General features: G+C 37.3%; 1 protein-coding gene across 1 annotated transcript in view; it reads right to left on the minus strand.

Annotated features, from left to right (window-relative positions):
• PIK3C3 (phosphatidylinositol 3-kinase catalytic subunit type 3) overlaps positions 1-19287 on the minus strand; it is a 136886-nt gene extending 117599 nt beyond the window's left edge. Inside the window, exons 1-4 of the mRNA NM_001287160.1 lie at positions 19182-19287; positions 15064-15252; positions 11349-11492; positions 3873-4002 (exon numbers count right to left, since the gene is read on the minus strand). Of these exons, the coding sequence (NP_001274089.1) occupies positions 3873-4002; positions 11349-11492; positions 15064-15252; positions 19182-19249 (531 nt within the window). The 5' untranslated portion in view covers positions 19250-19287. The remainder of the gene's footprint in view (positions 1-3872; positions 4003-11348; positions 11493-15063; positions 15253-19181) is intronic.
• Between the last annotated feature and the right edge of the window lie 376 nt (positions 19288-19663).

A 19663-nucleotide genomic window follows, 5' to 3' on the forward strand; every position in this document is an offset into this window, starting at 1 on the left:
GATGAACACAGCACATTCACAGCTGCAAACAGATCACATGTTTATTCTCTACTAAGATGATAACTATAAAATCCAGGTAGATAAATAATCCTGATTATTTGCTATTTTAATACTTTTTAAAAAAATATTTACTTATTTGAGAGAGAGAGAGAGTGCACACCAGTGGGGGGGGGTAGAACAGAGGGAGAGAGAGAATCTTCAGGCAGTCTTGCCACTGAGCACAGAGCCCAACACAGGGCTCGAACCCAGGACCCCACAATCATGAACTGAACCGAAATCAAGAGCAGGAGGCCTAATCGACTGAGCCACCCCAATGCCCCACTATTTCAGTACTTTGAAAATAACAGGATATGAATGGTGACACAGGACCTCAGCAATTATCCATTCTAAACTTCTGACTTCACAAGCTCAGAAACTATTTTCTGTGAGTCAGTGGGATGGCCAAGTCTCTGACTCATACTACAGTGCTCTTCCCACTGAAAAGTGTTTCCAGGTGCCCAAGCTTCCAATTTCATCAAACCTAAGACATCATTTTTAAAAGCATTCTTCCTCCACAGCAGCAGGGATACAATGGGTTGTGAAACTTCAAACAATATGACCAATTGCTACACAGAAAAGAATGAAGCACATCAATTCAAAGTGCCCAGAAAGAGAGCTGACATAAAAGGGGGAGCAGTTCCTTCAACAATGTTACAAACATGATGTATTTTTCCATGTAAGAAAGTAATTAGTTTTGGGTTTTTGGTTTTTTTTTTTTCTTTTTTAAAATTTTGGGATCCCTGGGTGGCTCAGCGGTTAAGCACCTGCCTTCAGCCCAGGGCATGATCCTGGAGACCCGGGATCAAATCCCACATCAGGCTCCCTGCAAGGAGCCTGCTTCTCCCTCTACCTGTGTCTCTGCCTCTCTGTGTCTCTCATGAATAAATAAATAAAATCTTTATTTTTTATTTTTATTTTTTTAAAGATTTTATTTATTTATTCATGGAGAGAGAGAGAGAGAGAGAGGCAGAGACATAGGCAGAAGGAGAAGCAGGCTCCATGCAGAGAGCCCGACGTGGGACTTGATCCTGGGACTCTAGGATCACGCCCTGGGCCGAAGGCAGGCGCTAAACCGCTGAGCCACCCAGGGATCCCTGTAATTACTGGTTTTAATGGTTTCTCTTTAGTCTCTGGGAGACATGAGGTTAACACCAAAGCAAGATGTCGCAGCATGGCAAGCTCTGAGGTAAAAAGTACAATTCTAATAGGAGCAAAGAACTTTGAAAAGAGTTGATCTCCAATTAGCCTCAGAAAAGCTGTAAGAAAAAAAAAAAAAAAAAAAAGCTGTAAGATGCTCATTCTCATTACTTTGTATTCTCATTTTAAAGATTTATAAATTAATGAACAGGCTTATTTGAAAACTGTTAGCTACTCTGGAGAATACAGACAACATATAAATTTTAACACCACTTAAAAAAATTGGTACCCAACTTGCATACTCTTCAATTTATATAAAGAATTGAGATTGTGGAGACGCCTGGGTGGCTCAGCATTTGAGTGTCTGCCTTCAGCCCAGGGATCTAAAATACTACAAAAAAAAGAATTGAGACTGCGGATGATTCTTACCAATTAACAAACATGTTAAGAAAGCTTCTTCCCAACACCCCATTTAGCTCTGCATATGCTTAGACATCATTTCTAGGGCTCCAAATGTGTACTAATAACCAAAAGAATAAATATGAATCCAAAAAACCCTAAAAGGGGTTATTGTTTTGATCATAAAGTTGATCATCATCAAGTCGTATCTTTTTTCCTACCATAAAATTCAAAGATAAAAATGAGAAATGCAAAAAAAAAAAAAAAAAAGAGAGAGAGAGAGAAATGCATAACAGCATGCTACCTTAAAAATCCAGAAGTCCATTTCAAACAAATTCTAATTCTGTACATACTGATGTCTGAAAAACAGCATAGTCAGTTGTTATAAAAACGTTTCCATCAAAAATAAATGGGGAAAAAATTAGGAATATATGAAGGAAGCATAAATAATGTTTAAAAGAGAACCAAAGTAGATGTACTGTATAATTAACTATACAGCTTATTTCTTGCTTCTGCCTATTATCCTTCAAATCTGGAATTCTATCCATAATATGAATCATAGCGCTATCTGAAAAAAAAAAATTAAGAGCTTTACTTTTTCAATAGACGCTACACTATTCCTCCATTTGAGATTTAACCTTTTGTGACCCACGGGCTATAAATGAGCAGCTTCTGGTAAGATTTCTAGAACTTGTAAAAGTCACAGAGTAGCATAAAGTTCATCACTAAGATAAACCCTTAGAAAATACACACATGAAAAGCTTGAGAACTTTCCTATATTCCATGTAAGAATGTAAACAAAATCTCAGAATGAGTAGCGTATTGAAAATTAAACTATGATACCATTTTTCCATAAAAAAGCAATACAAAAAGATACAGAATAAACGAGGCAACAAGAATTTTATGTTGAAGAACAAGCCAAGCCAATTCAAGTACTTATTCTTTATAATTAACATTTCTTCCATATATAGGTTGATGCAGTAAGGTATAAAATGCTTGGCATCAAAACTTTCTCCAGACATTAAAAAATCATTCATATAAATAAATTGCAAAGAAAATTTACATGTAAGAATTAAAAGAGAGTGTTTTAGAAGAATTGTAAAAGGATCTTTAAACAGTATCTAACATAGTGCTTTGTGACAAATACTCACAAAATAAGTTGTATCGTTGTGATTTAAGCCCAGAATTGAACCTGTTTTTTTTTTCTAGATGAAAACAATACATTAAGACAATTTTCTTTTTTTTTTATTATTTTATTTATTTATTTGACAGAAAGAGAGAGAGCACAAGCAAGGGGAACAGCAGGCAGAGGGGGAAAGAAAGGGAGAAGTAGGGTCCTGCCTAGCAGGGAGCCCCATACAAGCCTCATACAGGACCCTGGAATCATGACCTGAACCGAAGGCAGATGCTTAATGGACTGAGCCACCCAAGTGCCCCTAAAACAATAAAAAGGTAACAATTCAATCTGCTTACAAAAAAAGAGGTAAGGGAAGTGTGAGAATAATTTAGACCAGCTAATAACATAAGGAATCTTTACTTCCAAGCAACATTAAGAATCTCTAGCATGTAATATTTGCATCTTTAAGACTATGTCAACAAAAAAGGTAGATGGTCATCTTGAAAATATCACCAAAAGCTCTATATTTTCAAATCTGACAGAATTACAAAAGGCCATATATTGAATAATTCCATTTGTATGAAATTCCATTGTGTCCACTTGGGAATAATTCCATTTGTATGAAATGTCCACAATAGGAAAATCCAGAGATAGAAAGAAAATTAATAGTTGCCAGGAGCTAGAGAGCACAGGGAATGAGGACTACCAGTAACAGGTGAGTATATAGTGACATTTTTTTTTTTTTTTTTTTTTATTCATGATAGTCACACAGAGAGAGAGAGAGAGAGGCAAAGACACAGGCGGAGGGAGAAGCAGGCTCCATGCACCGGGAGCCCGACGTGGGATTCGATCCTAGGTCTCCAGGATCACGCCCTGGGCCAAAGGCAGGCGCCAAACTGCTGCGCCACCCAGGGATCCCTATAGTGACATTTTTGATAAAAATGTTCAAAAATTAAAGAGTGGCATGAATATACAATTTAACTTTCAGTAAATTCACTAAAAAAATCACTTTACCCACTTTCCAAGAGTGCATCTTATGGTATATGAATTATTATTCCAATAAAATTATTATTAAAAAATTAAATTTAAATCAAAAAATAATCTGACTGAAACCATAATGTCAATTTATACTACAACAGACATCACTCAGAGCTTTCCACCTGTTCCAATAGTTTTTTACCTTGGCAAGGCGGCTCATCTGATCTTCTGAAAGAGTACTGCTTGTTCTGCCAGGAGTTTTTGTGGGTTCTGATCCATCTGCTTCTACATTAGGCCAGACTTTCAAGTCGTGCATCCCTTGGCGAAACATGCTAGGTGAAAAGAGAATGTTCAGGGTAGATGTAAATTAATGCAGTTCTTTATAGGACATTTAGGTTCCCAAACACAGAGAATTCCACATAGGAAAATGCATGACTCTCTTGCCAAGCTTGAAGCCTCCAGTGGGTTGTAAAGCAATTATCTAAGCAACTAAAATCCATGTAACAGTTTTTTTTACATGTCATTCTTTACTCCTCCTCTACACAGAACTATTACAGAAATTCTAAAGGCAGAGTAGAAACAGAAAGCTCAGTAATGGACCACACATACTTCATCACTTCAGTGGAGACCTTAGAAATAATAGAGACCAAATTCCTACCCAATGAAAGAATGTCACATTTACAATGACTGAAACCAAAATTTAAATAATTATGTAACTCTCCACTGTAAGTCACAATTCAGCATAGTAGTCTGTAAAGTCAAAATGCTGAGATCTGAATCCCAGCTAGGCCATCATCCATTAACCATGTGACCTTGGGTAAATTACCTAACCTGTATGCCTCAGTTTTCTCATCTATAAAATAAGATTATAAAGAGTAACTGCATCTCACAGAGTTGTTAAAAAAATTACACAGACTTGCAGAAGTAAAAAGTACTTGGAACAATACCTGCAACATAGTAAGTATTCAATAAATGTTAGCTACTGTTATCCTTTCACCACTGTAGGCTGATTTCTCTCCTCTCTTCTTTAGCACAAGAGATATGTCTAACACAGAATATGATTACAGATTCACGTAAGAAAAAGTTCCGATGTCTACAAATCAGAGACTTAACATATGGTCAAAAATCAGTCTGGGCATGGAGATCTTGCTTTAAAGTGAAAAACTGTATGACTGTTGACTGTCAAATTTCCTTCAAAAAGCTACCAAGAAGATCTAAGTAAAGGTTGAGCAAACTCGTAAAGGAGCCTTAGACAACTTTTTAGATATGCTACTGCTAAGTGTCTGAGTGTTGTTGTTTTTTTTTTTACTCAGAAAGATGTTCTTCTGAGATCAGAGATGTTCTTCTGTTCTTCTATTACTGTTCTTTTTTTTTTAAACAAGACCTTTCAAATATAAATTCTATTCAAAGAGCATCCTCCCAAAGCTCAAAAAGCAAGCTACTAATTGCAATGGTAAGAATAAGACGGGAAGTGTGTGTAGATGAGTAGGCAAGTCCAGAGCATTTTGCACACTCTCATATTTAATAAATTTTTAAATAAGGTACATGTTTGATACAATATGGTTTTTAACTGTAAAAAATTTACATAAAATTTTAAACCATTACTATCATGTTCTGACTAATGGAAAATTTCTTCACAGATTTTCCTAATAGAGGATTTTCACTGATTATGTAATGTATATAAGCAATGATGCCATAAACAATTAGAATGGGAAGGATAAGTGATCGCTACAAGCTTATGAGCACAATAAGGTTAAGGTATAACCATACTTTTATAAGGTCTCTAAGGCTGGCAATAAACAGGTAGTATTTAGCAACCATATCTGCAAAAGCTTACCTTAGAGGCCCAATAAAAAATTACTCCGACTGGCTGGGGAAAATCAAAGCTCTCAATATTTATTTATCATATTAAAGATAAAAATGTTACATTACAAAAAAACACACGCAAGCCTTTTATAAAGTTCACTTTCTTTCAACTCAGGTACAGATTCAACATCAAGTACATCTGTTTAATCTCTAGAAAACTGGGTACAGTGAAGCAGTAGTGCCACTTTAGAGGAATATCCTTAAACGTACCTTGAGAAGCAGAAGGCCTGCCTTCTTTCTTTCTACCTCTGCATCCTCCAGTGAATACTGTGACTGGCTGAATGTAACTAAATCAAAAATAAGTACATTTGGCGAGAAGTCAGTTTACTAAATGATTTAGGTGCCTTGGGATGGATCTGGAAAGAAGATTTAAAGATACAGGATGTGGAGGGTAGGGGTGATGCCGAGTGACTCAAATGATCAAGTGAACATATTACTTTCTTTTGACACTAATGGAACCTTTGCAGAGAGTTACACAGCCTCCAAGTGGCGAGCCAGAAGATGCTCAGAGCATTGTGTCCACTTGGGAAATTAAGCCAAACAGGCAAGACAAAAGAAACAGCATAGCAGGATCTCCTTCAGACTCCAGCAGAGGCCCCAGCAACAGCTGCTGCCAGTGCTCCTACTCCCAGTGCCAAGCTACTACAGCAGCCACTGCCCTGACTTCCAAATTCACACTTGGAAAAACATCTGCAAGAAAAGTCTGCAGCTTGCCCATGGTTCTTTGCCAATTCAACCTAATAACCAATCCATCCTTACGCTACTTAGAAATCTCACAGCTAAACTTTCAAAATGAAGACAATTAGTTATTCTAGCTGTATCTTAAGAGATCGGTCTTTCAATTATTAATTATATAATACTCCAAGAAGTACTGCTTCACATGGACTCAAGTATACAAAACAGACATTCGCAACTACAAGAGTTGTAATACTGTAAGACAACTATTTCACACTCTAAGGACCACTTTTTAAAAACTCTTAAGTCCACACCGCTACTATTTAGGGAAAAAGGTGGGGGAGCAGCTGGGGTTACATCACTGTTCAAGAAACATCTGAAGAAACCACAGTCTTAAGCATGGATATCCCTAGGTCACAAAAACTGTGGAGGCATGTAATATGATTTTTAATGGTCAGTGGAAGAAAATTTGCACAGGCTCCCTGCTAAGGACAGCCTGAAGACAGCCTGAAGACTGATGTTTCTCTCTCCCCCTGAATATCAGCAGCAGCATGTGGAGAAGCAGCTGTGAGCCAGCGGTACAAGTGGGACATCCTGAATGGCTGCATGCAGAGCAGCAGTACCAAAAGCTGCACACAAAGTCCAGTACCATGCTGGGGAATTTTGGGGCTTGTATCCACCACGACTCACTTCACCCTCAAGGAAAGGACTCCCGATACACAAAGAAAAAGGAGTTATTTTAATGTCATAAAGTTTTGTATGCTTTTTTCTGAGGTGAAGGTCAGTATAAAGGGACCAGGGTCAGCCCAGAGGGACCAGGAACAAGGGATCCAGCTTTTCTGTATACCTACCCCACTGTTCAAAGTATTCAGAAACCTCTATTAAACCTGATGTTATCATCTGGCTAACTGACATACAACCACGTAAAATTTGGACTAACAAAGAAAATATTGATGTAAAACCTTATCTTTTACCTTCAATTAAGCGATGGTGAGCTGCATATCTGACGAGGCACAAAAAGAACAATTCTAACTAAAGGACTTTCAAATACATTTTCTATCATTTATATTTCACTGCAGTTTTTTTTTCCTTCAATTTCTAAAACCTAATAACATAGTTATTCTTGTATTTATTTTTATCATCACCCATCAATATTAAATAATACTTGTTTTTCATGTATATTAGGGATACTAAGTTTTTGTTTTAAACTAAATTTAAGTTAAAAAAAGAAGTGAGCTGGTTCAAATAAAAAATCAAGTACATAAGAGTGCACCTAGTATGGAGATAAGGCAGGAAGTCTGAAAGCAGTAGGTCAACAATTCCTATTTGAGAAACCCTGCTCTAAGCAAGAGAATGTCAGAGAATCAGAACTGCTCTCCAACATGTTTCTTTTTTTTAAGATTTATTCATAAGAGACACAGAGAGAGAGAGAGAAAGAGAGAGAGAGGCAGAGACATAGGCAAAGGGAGAAGCAGGCTCCCCATAAGGAGCCTGATGTGGGACTCGATCCCAGACCCCAGGATCACACCCTGAGCCAAAAGCAGATGCTCAACTGCTTAGCCACCTACGCATCCCTTCAACATGTTTCATTTGCATCCAACATCTCATGTGCTCAGGACATGGAAGGACAGCAAGACCTATTGTCCAGTTAAGAGAAACAGATGACTCTCCAAACTTCAAAGTCTTAATTTACTTAATAGTAAAAAAAAAAATGAATTGAAATTTAACTTCTGCTTACTGCTACTACCTTCACTGGAAATACCTGGGGTTTAATTACTTTATAAAGTAGAACAAATACTACTGACTTCTCTTTCAGGCACATTTCCAGCATGGTTTGGATGGAAAGTAAAGTATTTTGTCTTTTACTGGGATTCATACAGAAATACAAATTAACAAGCAACAGGATGAAGTCAAGGAAGAAACTTTGAAAACAACTGCAAGCCTAAGTCCTAGAAGTAGACTACTATGAAAAGGCTAATGCAGTATTTTTGAAAACTGTGATCCATAGGTCTGGAGAATCACTCAGGATGCTTACTAAAAAATCACTTGGGCCCCATCACACTCCTACCAAATTAATGAGAACACAGGAAGATGCTTGTCTAGTGAGCTTACCAGGTGCTTCTTGTTCATAGGGTGAATACTACTGACTTCGTATACTTTTCAAAACCTTGCCAAAAGTCAAGTCAAACTGAGTCATATATATTAATCTGAGAAAGAGTTTGTCTGGCTTTAGGCAGTTCATTTCACTGCACTTTGGTGGAAATGTCAGCTGTCTCACACTTACCATCTAGTCAGTGTCTCCTGAAACTATACCCTAAGGTCATCTAAAATGCATAGGTGTACTAAAAGAGGTACTTTTGAGAGACCCTTCAGCTGATTATTCCAGAAGGTAAATCATTTATAATGAGGCCAAAAGAAAAAACCAAGAGGTCTGATTGTCCTCAAGAACACCTAACCACTAACTATATAGTAAGACTAATAAACTCTTCCCATTTTTCTTCTGTGTAGCTAACAAACCCCACTCTCATAAAGTAAAAAGGAATAAACATTCTGGAAAAGGAACAATACTGACTTAATATGTCTATTCTACTATAACATGCTATTTTACCCAAATTATATCTAATGTGTCAGACTATGTCTAAATTTGCTCTTACATGTATTTCAATAATAAATACCTAATAGTTACATTAAAATACCCTCATTAATAGTTACATTAAACTAAAATACCTTGATATTACTAAGCAACCAAGCTATTCTAAATGAAATTACATCTAGGTTTTATTCATGAGTTGAAGCCTTTCTGACACACACTATTCCTGAATGGAAAAATTCAACAGTATAAAGGTATCAATTCTCTCCTGAATTAACATACATAATTCTATATGATTTCCTAACAAAATAACAATGAGAATTTTTATTTGAGGAAATAATAAAATTTATCTAACAAAATAGAATATCGAGAAAAATTATAAAGGAAGGCAAATAAGAAAGATCATCTCTATCTAGTTTTAAAACATTTTATAATAGTATTCAAAACTAACAGAACAGCTCAGAAAAAAATGATAGCTAATATTTACTGAATGCTCATTAACTATGTGTTTATCATCATAAATCATTCTGTGAGATAAATATTATTGTTATATCATTTTACAGATGAGGAAACTGAGGCCTAAGGAGACTAAATAACTTGCCTAATGGTACACAGATATTAAATGAGTCAGCATGTGAACACATATAACCTAGTTCTACATCTTGTGTCCCTAACCACCACCATATCACGTACTACACTGTTTCTCTTAGACTTCAATATATGATGAACTGAATATATAAGAGTATTATTTCAAAATATTTGGAAACAATGGCTAATTTAATAGTGTTAAGACAAATCACTCACCATTTGTTCGTATTTTTTTTTAAGTTGATTCCCAATTCTCCTTTCATAGAAGTGATTTTAAAGATTGATTGATTGATTGATTGATTGATTGATTTTAGAGTGAGCAAGCAAAAGCATAAGCCGGAGGGGCAGAGGGAGAGAGAATCTCAAGCAGACTCTGCACTGAGCTCAATACCCAGATGCCCCTCACAAAAGTGATTCTAGATGAATCAAGTGCTTAAATGTAAAGGATTAAAATCATAAGAAGAAATGTTTTTAAAAACGAAAAAAGAAAAGGGCTTATTAAAACATTAAATTCACAGACCATAAAAATAAGAGCTAATCAATTCAACATAATTTAAGATGCATGAATAGGAAGCAAAGATATAAATATATACTAATATTTAAAAAGTCAAACAGGAAAAACAGTACTTGTAAGATATAACATGCAAAAGGCTAATTTCATTAATCTACAAAGACCCCCATACATTAATAAGAAAAATGATAGCACACATAAAAAAAAAAAAACAGAATTTTATGGCATGTGAATTGTATTTCAATTTTTGAAAGAAATGTACAAAGGACATTAAAAAGCAATTCACAGAACATATACACAAATGGTAAATGAACATATCAGAACAAGATCAACTTCATTTACATTTAATGATGTAAAAATTAATTCAGGCAAAAACATTTTCCAACTTTAAAATGGACAAAAATTAATAAATTTGATAATACCTAGATTACATTCTCTACCATTACACACTGCAAAGAACTAGGGCCTCTTTTAGAGATTTGAATTCTGGGGTGGAAAATTGCCAAACGAGCCTGAAATAGTTCGTCTACCAAAAAGCAAAGTGGCTACTAATGACAACTGGAATACTGTCAAAAAAAAAAATACATGGGATCAACTTGAAGGGACTCTTACTGAACAAAAATGGGAGTTTTTGAGCATTCCATAAAGACAGCAATTAATTGAAACATTTCAAAAATATTTAAGACTAAAAGTTCCTGACAAAACCTACAAGAAAAAGAAAAAAAAAAAATCCATCATCAAATATGCAAGTTACCAAGACACCAACTCATTCTTAACATTGGTAAAGGAGGAAAAAACTGAACATTCCTCTACCTTTCCTATATGAACTGTATACCAAGGTAACACAATACCTGATGAAAGACCATGTTCTTCTGAGGAAAACTCCTATTAATAAACATAGGAAAGAATAATAAAATATCACCAATTCTCTAAAGGTATTGATCCTTCTGTTCCAGGTGAAAAAGAGAAAAAATACCCTGCAAGATCATGCTTTTGTTTCTTTCAAAATTAGCCTCTATTATCTGTAAATTTTTAAAAACTGAGTTGACAACTTTTCTATTATAATCATTATCGTTATTAACAAATTTGTGCTTTTTAACCCCACTATTGTCCTCTCACTATTTGGAGAAAGCAAAAAAATTCTATTAACAATGAATTTACAGTATACACCAAATAGCCTCTTTTTCTAGCAAGATTCTAATTTCTAATGACTATTTTCAAATAGAAATCACATTACCAATCACTAACAGTAAGTTTCTTAATTAATCTATCTGCATATCCTGTAGGAAATACATGTCAAATTCAGTCTCAAGAATGAAGGAATCATATGTACCAAACAGGTGTTCACTACCTACGACATAGAGAACCAGACTGTATATAAACTACTAAAACTCTCCCAAAAAGAAAAGCTGTCCCAACACTCCTATAGAGAAAATGAGAATGCTTACCCATATTTTCCAAAGAGTGAAACCGTTGTTCCTCCCACAGGCACTGCCTTCCCTGGTCCATACACGTCCCATATAGTGAGGGCCACCTGGGCATTCCTGGGCAGGTCAGGGTACTTTACAGGCAGTTTCAGCCATTCATTCCAGCTATGGAAATAAAGTCAACATAAACATAACACTAAAGAAACAGAATGTGTGTGTACGCACGTGTTGTGTGTGTGTGTGTGTGTGTGTGCGCGCTTAAACTCCTTTTTAAATCAACAAACCATAGAAGATATGTGCAAAGAAAATGTTCCAAAAGATTAGGTTAATACTATAAAAAATGTGGCACTTACTTCAATTCTGATGTAGGCAACTTCAAGTTTAAATACAGAACACATGAAAAAAATTAACACTGGTAAATTCTTTAATCAAGAAATTCAGACAGTATCACTAAGACACAAGGAATGTAATAACGGCTAATAGAAATCTGGGAAAACACAAACCTATCAGAACCAAACTTGTTTTGAACCAAACTGTGATTATCTATAAGCATTCTCCAAAATACAGTTTTATATTATGAAGAGAAAAAAACTCAGAATGACTCAAAATTCTGCTAGGGATAATATCATTCTATAACATACAACATTACCTCAACAAAGTAGAAAACAACCACCAAAACCTTTTAAAAGAGGTCAAAGTAGTCTATACACTACCTTCACAACATGAGGATGTTAGCAGACTGCCTTGAACAGACATGTAACAATTTTTAACATGAGACTGTTCTGTTCTTCGAGTTATTTCATTAATACTGATAATGCTTAACTATCAGTTTTTTATGCTTCTAAAGCATAGCTGTGTATATGATTTCACTAAGGAATGTTCATTCTTAATCATTTAGTCATGACAACACAGCTCTTTTAAATTCTCTATTCATCTCTGCAAATTTTCTTCTGCATTCAAACTTCGTACTGAATCTATTTGATAATTTCAACTCCCTTAAACAACAGATGGGCTTTTAAAATCCCAAAAGAGAACTATGCACACAATACACAAAGCAATACCCAGAAGACGCACAGAATTGCTTCTCTGTGTTTACTCAAAATTATTCTGTTTACTCAAAATTATTACTATCAAAGGGGCAAATCCCAGTCTAGGTCAAATACATCTGCATTGGTAAGAAGTTGAACAGTATTTTCATAAAATTAAAGGACAAATTATTTACACTCACCATATAAATTCAAGGACCTATAGGAAAATTAGACACAACTACCAATAAACGTGAATCGAAGTCATTAAATCCTTTTCTTCTATGAATTTTTTTTAAAGATTTTATTTATTTATTCATGCGAGACACAGAGAGAGAGAGAGAGGCAGAGACATAGGCCGAGGGAGAAGCAGGCTCCGTGCAGGGAGCCTGATGCGGAACTCGATCCCAGGACTCCAGGATCACACCCTGGGCAAAGGCGGAGCTAAACCGCTGAGCCAAGGAGGGATCCCCCTCTTCTATGAAATTCTTAAAAAAAAAAAAAAATTGTATGTTCAAAAGAGCCATTATCCACTACAGATAAGCTTGAGAAAATAAATGAATTTATTTAATTATTATCCATACAGTGGGCCAGATTAAAAAGGTAAATACTAAGCAGCAGCATCTTGTGACAAGGAAAAAACCAGGTATCATTTAACACAAGCTAAAGTTAGAAAAATCAGCAACAATATCCAAAATGAACTATGAAAAGTCTTACCTCTATGAAAATTCTTACCTCTATATTCTGCCCTCTGATTAGAAGACAATGCTTATAAACAAGAAATCATCTGCCTCAAATCTTTTGCCATCCAAAACCATGCTCCTACACCTTTTTAAAATCAAAGCAACTACACTTTAACTTGTTTTATACCAGACTTTTGTAGAAGAGTTCTTTTGAAGAAAATGAATCTGTAGCTACAAAATAGTTTCAAAACTACCCTAGAGATTCTAGAGATTATGTAAAGATCCAATCAGACACCAGAAAGCTGTGACTTCTGAACACCATTTTGTTCTGTCCCTCCCCGTGCATCATCCCTTCCACTCTGTCCTCAATAAGCTTAAGACTAAATCCACCTGGCCCCAGTGGCTCAGTTGGTTAAGCATCTGCCTTCAGCTCAGGTCATAATCCCAATGGTCTTAGGACAGAGCCCCAAATTGGGCTCCCTTCTGCTTCTCCCTCTCTCTTTGCCCTCCTCCCCCCATAACTGGAAATTTGCTTTTTCTCTAGTTTTCTTTATTGCCAAGGCATAGAACAAAACCACTATGCAATTTCCCTTACCAAGAAAAGTGGAAATCACCATAAATGTTGACTATCTAGACCTAAATTTGTAGTTTTAGGTCTTTTTTTTTTTTTTTTTTTTTTGAAGTCACAAGCCACTTCAAAAAAATCTAATAAAAACTTTGAGTTGTCCCTGTAAAAATGCACAAGATACAAAATTCTGTATACAATTTCAGGTTTCTACTGAAATTTCCTGATTCTACTTTAAAAACCTGATACAATTAAGGAATCCTGGTGCATTGTTTTAGATTTATTATGGAAAAATAGTTTTCTTTAAAAAAGTAATATATAGAAATACAGTTAAAATGATATAATATTTGGAATCTGCTTCAAAATAACTGTGGGTATGGATGAAATATGATTGGCTTTTAGTTAGTAATTATCGAAGCTAGGAACAGGGCCTCGAAAGTTCATTATATTATTCTCTCTACATTTACAAGATTCGAAATTTTCCAAAATATTAAGTATATACCTATACATACTTGGGTGTGTTAGTATGTGTTTATAGCTATCTACAATAAGACTATTAAAGAAATTACATCACTAAAATAGTAGTTGGTTTTGAATTAGCCATATCACTAGAGCTCAGGCTTCTGCTCTCTGAAAAACCCTTTTCAGACGACTAGACCACACTTGGTAAACACAGGGCTGTACCCTCAACACACAACCTGGTAGGCTATTTGGTCACATCTTATCTTCATTAACACTGTGGGCATGAGTTCCTTCCTTAAGAGGCACACGACCTGCATTGAGCCTCCAGGGTGCTGAATAACACTCACTGAAGGAACAATGAAACTGTACCACATAATCTATCAAATAAGACAAGACTTTAAAATCAGAACCCACAAGAGTGTTCTGAAAAAACAGGAACTTCATGTTCATTATATTTATCTTGCATCTCAACAATGGTTTGCTAATATACCATGCTCAATAAGCCACAAACTTTAAAAAAAAAAGTTAGTTTCATATTTAAAATAATAATAAAAATCTGATCAGAACAGATGACAACATATATATTTATCTGTGTCTGAGAGATCTCATCAAATCTGAGCACCAAACATCAAATTGGACGACACTTCAGATTATCCAGGGCATGTGTTCTGGGCATAGAGTGGTAGAAAATGTAAAGACATTATGTGTTATTTTTGGTTTCGGTCAGTTTGTGAATCAGTCAAATTCTTATAAAAAGATGTCAATATACTGAATACAAACATAAATTCACTTCTACTTAAATTGCACTTATAATATTAATATATATAATACTGTTTTCCGCCTGAGTAGGTTACTGCTTGAAACTCTTGGATCAATGCTTATAAGTAGTAAATATAATTTTTAAAAATTTCCTCTGTAGTCCCTATCAAATCACACTTGCAACGCCTTTAAAGAAATGGGAGAACCATCTGGAACCCATTCCATGCAAGACAACAACTTACTTCCATCTTGTACTAAATGCTTTGTAGGATGTTCTCACTGGCAAGGCCAGAGGCTTCCCTTCTGCAAAAACTTGACAAGTAACATAAAGGTCAGAGCATGTCTCTTGATACAGTCCTGAAAACTTCAACATTGGGTCTTCTAGAACGGCTTTATAACTCTTCTGTTCTCTCTTCCCTTCCAAACTTCCTCTGGAAGTATAAGAACAATAATATTTAGACATATTTTTTAGGCACATACACAACAAATACTAAGAATAGTTTATGGTTGTATCACAGTAACCTTCTGCTACCTCAACATTCTCTTGTATATAAAATTAAAGTCACTTTTACATCTAATAAAGGTCTCTTAAAATCCCAACATACCTAATATCATTCCAATCTTCACTAACATATTTCTCTATTTTAGGCTTTTACTTAATTTTAAATCCTGTCACCAACCCTTGATCTATCTTCTAGACATCATCAGTTTTCCAGGCCTTAGTTTCCCTTTATTAATTTCAAGCTGAGCACTTATTCATGTATTCATTCAACAAACATTCACTGTACTGGGCACAGAGGTTCAAAAATGAAGGATGAGAGAAACAATACAGTGTTACAAAAAAATGTTAAATCTGTGCTTCCATTTACTTTTAACTGAATATTCTTTTATTACTTTTTCAAATTTTGGGGATCCCTAGGTGGCGCAGCGGTTTGGCGCCTGCCTTCGGCCTAGGGCGCGATCCTGGAGACCCGGGATCGAATCCCACATCGGGCTCCCAGTGCATGGAGCCTGCTTCTCCCTCTGCCTGTGTCTCTGCCTCTCTCTCTCTCTCTCTCTCTGTGACTATCATAAATAAATTAAAAAAAAAAAAAAATTAAAAAAAAAAAAATTTTGTTACTATGTAGATATACTATCTGATCAGTTCTTTAACTTAAAAAATACAATGTTGTAAATCATAAAAGATATGTGCAAAACATTAAAAAATAGTAACAACGTTGCTTGGACATCAAGATTATGTCAAATATTGTGCCAGGCATTTTACATACTCTTTATTACTTTTCACCGTTTTCTCACTTTATAAGAAATGAACCAGAGACTCAACAATCAAGCTTATTATTCAAGACAACAAAGTAAGTAACAGAACCGAGAATAAAAACCAGGGCAAGGACCCTGGGTGGCTCAGTGGTTTAGCGCCACCTTCAGCCCAGGGCCTGATCTTGGAGACCCGGGATCGAGTACCACGTCGGGGCTCCCTGTGTGGGGCCTGCTTCTCCCTCTGTGTCTCTGCCTCTCTCTCTCTCTGCCCTACCCCCACCTCACCCCCCCCCCCCAGTCTCTCATGAATAAAAAAAAAAAAAAAAAAAAAAAAAACAGGGCAAAAGAGGCCAAAGTGGGGAGCCTGGGTGGTTCAGTTGGTTAGATGTCTGCCTTCAGCTCAGGACCTGATCCCAGGGTCCTACGATCGAGCCCCATGTCCGGCTCTCTGTTCAGGGAGAGTCTGTTTCTCCCTCTCTCTCTGCCCCTCTTCCTGCTTATGCATGCACATGCTCTCACTCTCTCAAATAAATAAACTAATAAAATCTATTTTAAAAAAAAAAAAAAAGAAGAGGCTAAAGCCAATGTCCTTCCTACTACATACAGAAAAACATACTAAAAAGTCTCAGAAGCACATAAACTTGCTTGGGAACAAGAGCTTAGTATTCCAGATAGATGCCTGAAATGGGCCCAATAATCCCAATAATATATGGGAGATGAGAGCCAAAAAGGTAGGGAGTCATCCCAGAGGAAAAGAACACCATATACAAATGCAAGAAGCAAGAAGGTAGGTCTGGGAAACTATAAGTTGTTTGGTATAGCTAAAGCATAAAGTGCATGGGGTGAAGAAGCCAGAGAATGCAAAGTAGGTAGAAAATGAAACCAGGCAGCTACCGTATTCAGCATAGTGCCTGACACAAAGCAAACACTCAAAAATCTGTTAAATAAATTATCTGAAGTGAGAGTAATATAATCAGATTTGTTTTTGAAGGAGTATAAGAACATAATGGAAAGGAGAGGCTAAAAGCAAGTTCAGTCTACATTAAAAAGGATAAAGGTAGACTATGGCTAGGGTTGAGGGCAAAAAGGGGGCATGAATCAAAGATACGATGAAGGTAGATACAAGACCATTTGTGAATGATTAAACAGAAAAGGTAAGAGAGGCGTGTGTGCAGAATTCAAAGTTTCCTGTCTTAACCAACTTGATGAATGATGCAAAAAATCAGCGAAATCAGAAGCCAAGTCAATAATGTGCCAGTCTCAGACAAGCTGCTTTTTTTTTTAATGATTTTATTTATCCATTCATGAGAGAGAGAGAGAAAGAGAAAGAGAGAGAGAGAGAGAGAGGCAGAGACACAGTACAGAGAGAAGCAGGCTCCATGCAGGGAGCCTGACGTGGGACTCGATCCCGGGTCTCCAGGATCATGCCCTGGGCTGGAGGCAGGTGCTAAACTGCTGGGCCACCCGGGCTGCCCAGACAAGCTGCTTTTAAAGTGCTTTGGCACATCCAAAATGACCGTTTTGTGAGCACTTTGATATCCGATTACAGTACTAAGAAAAGAGACATCAAAGTACAACTGGTTATTAAAAATGTTGTAATGAACTAAAAGCCTGGGGAGAATAAATTGAATATTCTCTCATTATACTATTCTAAATTGATACTTCCTGCCCCACCCCCAACCTCGCAACGATCAACAATGGGAGTCTCAGAAGCTAAAAGATGGTTAGTACTGAATTTTGTCAAATTCTAATTTATGCTTCTATCTTTTCCTCAAAATACCCAATATGTGGTGTCTGTTAATGACAGACCAGTGTTTTTTACTTTTCTTCTTTCCTTCTAAGGTTTGAAAGTCTCACCAAAAAAAAAAAAAAAAATCATTCATATATTCAAGAAACACTGAGAGGAATGAGCCTGAAAGAAAACCGCGTAGCAAATGACAGCAATACGGTCCTGTATAGGCATCCAGCGCCACGTGCTCCAGAAATTCCCTGAAATGGGTGAGCAAATCATCATTTTACAAAAGGTTTGTTTGTTGAAATATTAGTTTTACTACCACCACAAAATGGAGAGTAAAATATTAAAGAGTCTGAAGACAGTAACTCCTGAAGATCAAAAACAATCCTTCAAAGGTGCATTTGACAACTGAGAAAATGTATTCACTGCATGTACGAGGCCCTTTGTCAGAGGCACATTAGGCGACTAGCGACTGAACATACTGTAAACGACGATATGATTCGTAATTTGTGATCGCTTTCACGTGTGAAAATATTTCTGTGAGGCTGACTTAAAATGGACATGATTTCCAGTGCAGTCCTACCCATCCCCGATATCGGTTCCATCAATCTCATCTCAAGCCAGCCTTTGCTGCTTACTGTAGAAAGTGAGTACCCGGTAAACTCTCTGTTCTCCAGTAAACAGAGGGATAATTTATTTGTCGATGTAATGATTCGTGTTGTTACTTGGCTGTCATGCCCCCTGGCCTTCACTTCCACTGTGATGCTCCAAGAGTTTTCTGCAAGGCCCTTTTCTCGCATCTTCCGGCCCCCCTGCCACTGGCACCCTCATCTTTGACGGACTCCCAACTTCCCAGGCTGAACAATGGCAGGCGGTCCGAAGACTCAACCGCAGCCCTGCCACCTCCCGTGCTTCCAACGCTTACCCAGGTGCTCATCTGATTCTCAACTACAAGATTTGCCTGTGTGTGTGTGTCTCTCTCTCTCTTTCTCCATAGTTTCTGTAGCCTCCATTCCACCGGCCAGCCCCGTTCTAAAGATCTTCCAACTCTTACCGGAGGGAGGACGACTTTACCGAGCCTAGATTTCTTCCTCTGTAAAATGCAAAAACCCTCAAATGGCTGCCCTCGACAGAAAAATGCTTCCTCAAGAAAGTAAAACACGGTAGGACCTGAGGGCATATTCCTCCCGCCACCCTTCTCCCAGAGGCCTAGCCCCCTCCCTCGCCCTCACAAGGCGCCGCCCCGCCGCCCCGCCGCCCCCAGGACTGCCCGCAGGCTGATAACCATCTTCTCCCCACCAGCCCACAGGGCCCAGCCTCAGCGTCCGCAAGCCTCGGCAACCCCAGTCACTGTCCCGACTCTCTTACATCTTAAGCTGCACGTTGATGTCCAGGTCACAACTGTAGATATAGTGAAACTTCTCCGCTTCCCCCATGGCGCCCCCCGCAAAGGCAGCACCGACGGCGAGAAGCGAGGCGCTGGAAAGACGCCGGGAGCGATCAGGCTGCGCTCCACAACACGGCCGCTTCCGGTTCCGCCTCCCACACCGGGCGCCACCAATCCCTGCCCGGAGCGCGACCCATCGCAGCGGAAATCCCCGCCCAACTTTCCCTCCTGCGCATGTGCAAAAGGAGCCCAACGGCTTGCTTAAGGGTGGAATTCCGGAAGTACAGTGTATCTGGTTACATTCCAGACTTCCTGTGTTTTTCTTGTCTTAACAGAACTTTTTTTTTTTTTTTTTTTTAGAAAAGCTGTCGTGTGAGCTTGAGCTGTTCCTAAAATCAAAAGGAAATTCAACTCAAAAAGAACGTTAACAGACTTCACTGGTTGCAGTCTAAACAGAGAGCGA

The sequence above is a fragment of the Canis lupus genome, chromosome 7 (assembly GCF_011100685.1).
Source record: "Canis lupus familiaris isolate Mischka breed German Shepherd chromosome 7, alternate assembly UU_Cfam_GSD_1.0, whole genome shotgun sequence".
Lineage (NCBI taxonomy): Eukaryota > Metazoa > Chordata > Mammalia > Carnivora > Canidae > Canis > Canis lupus.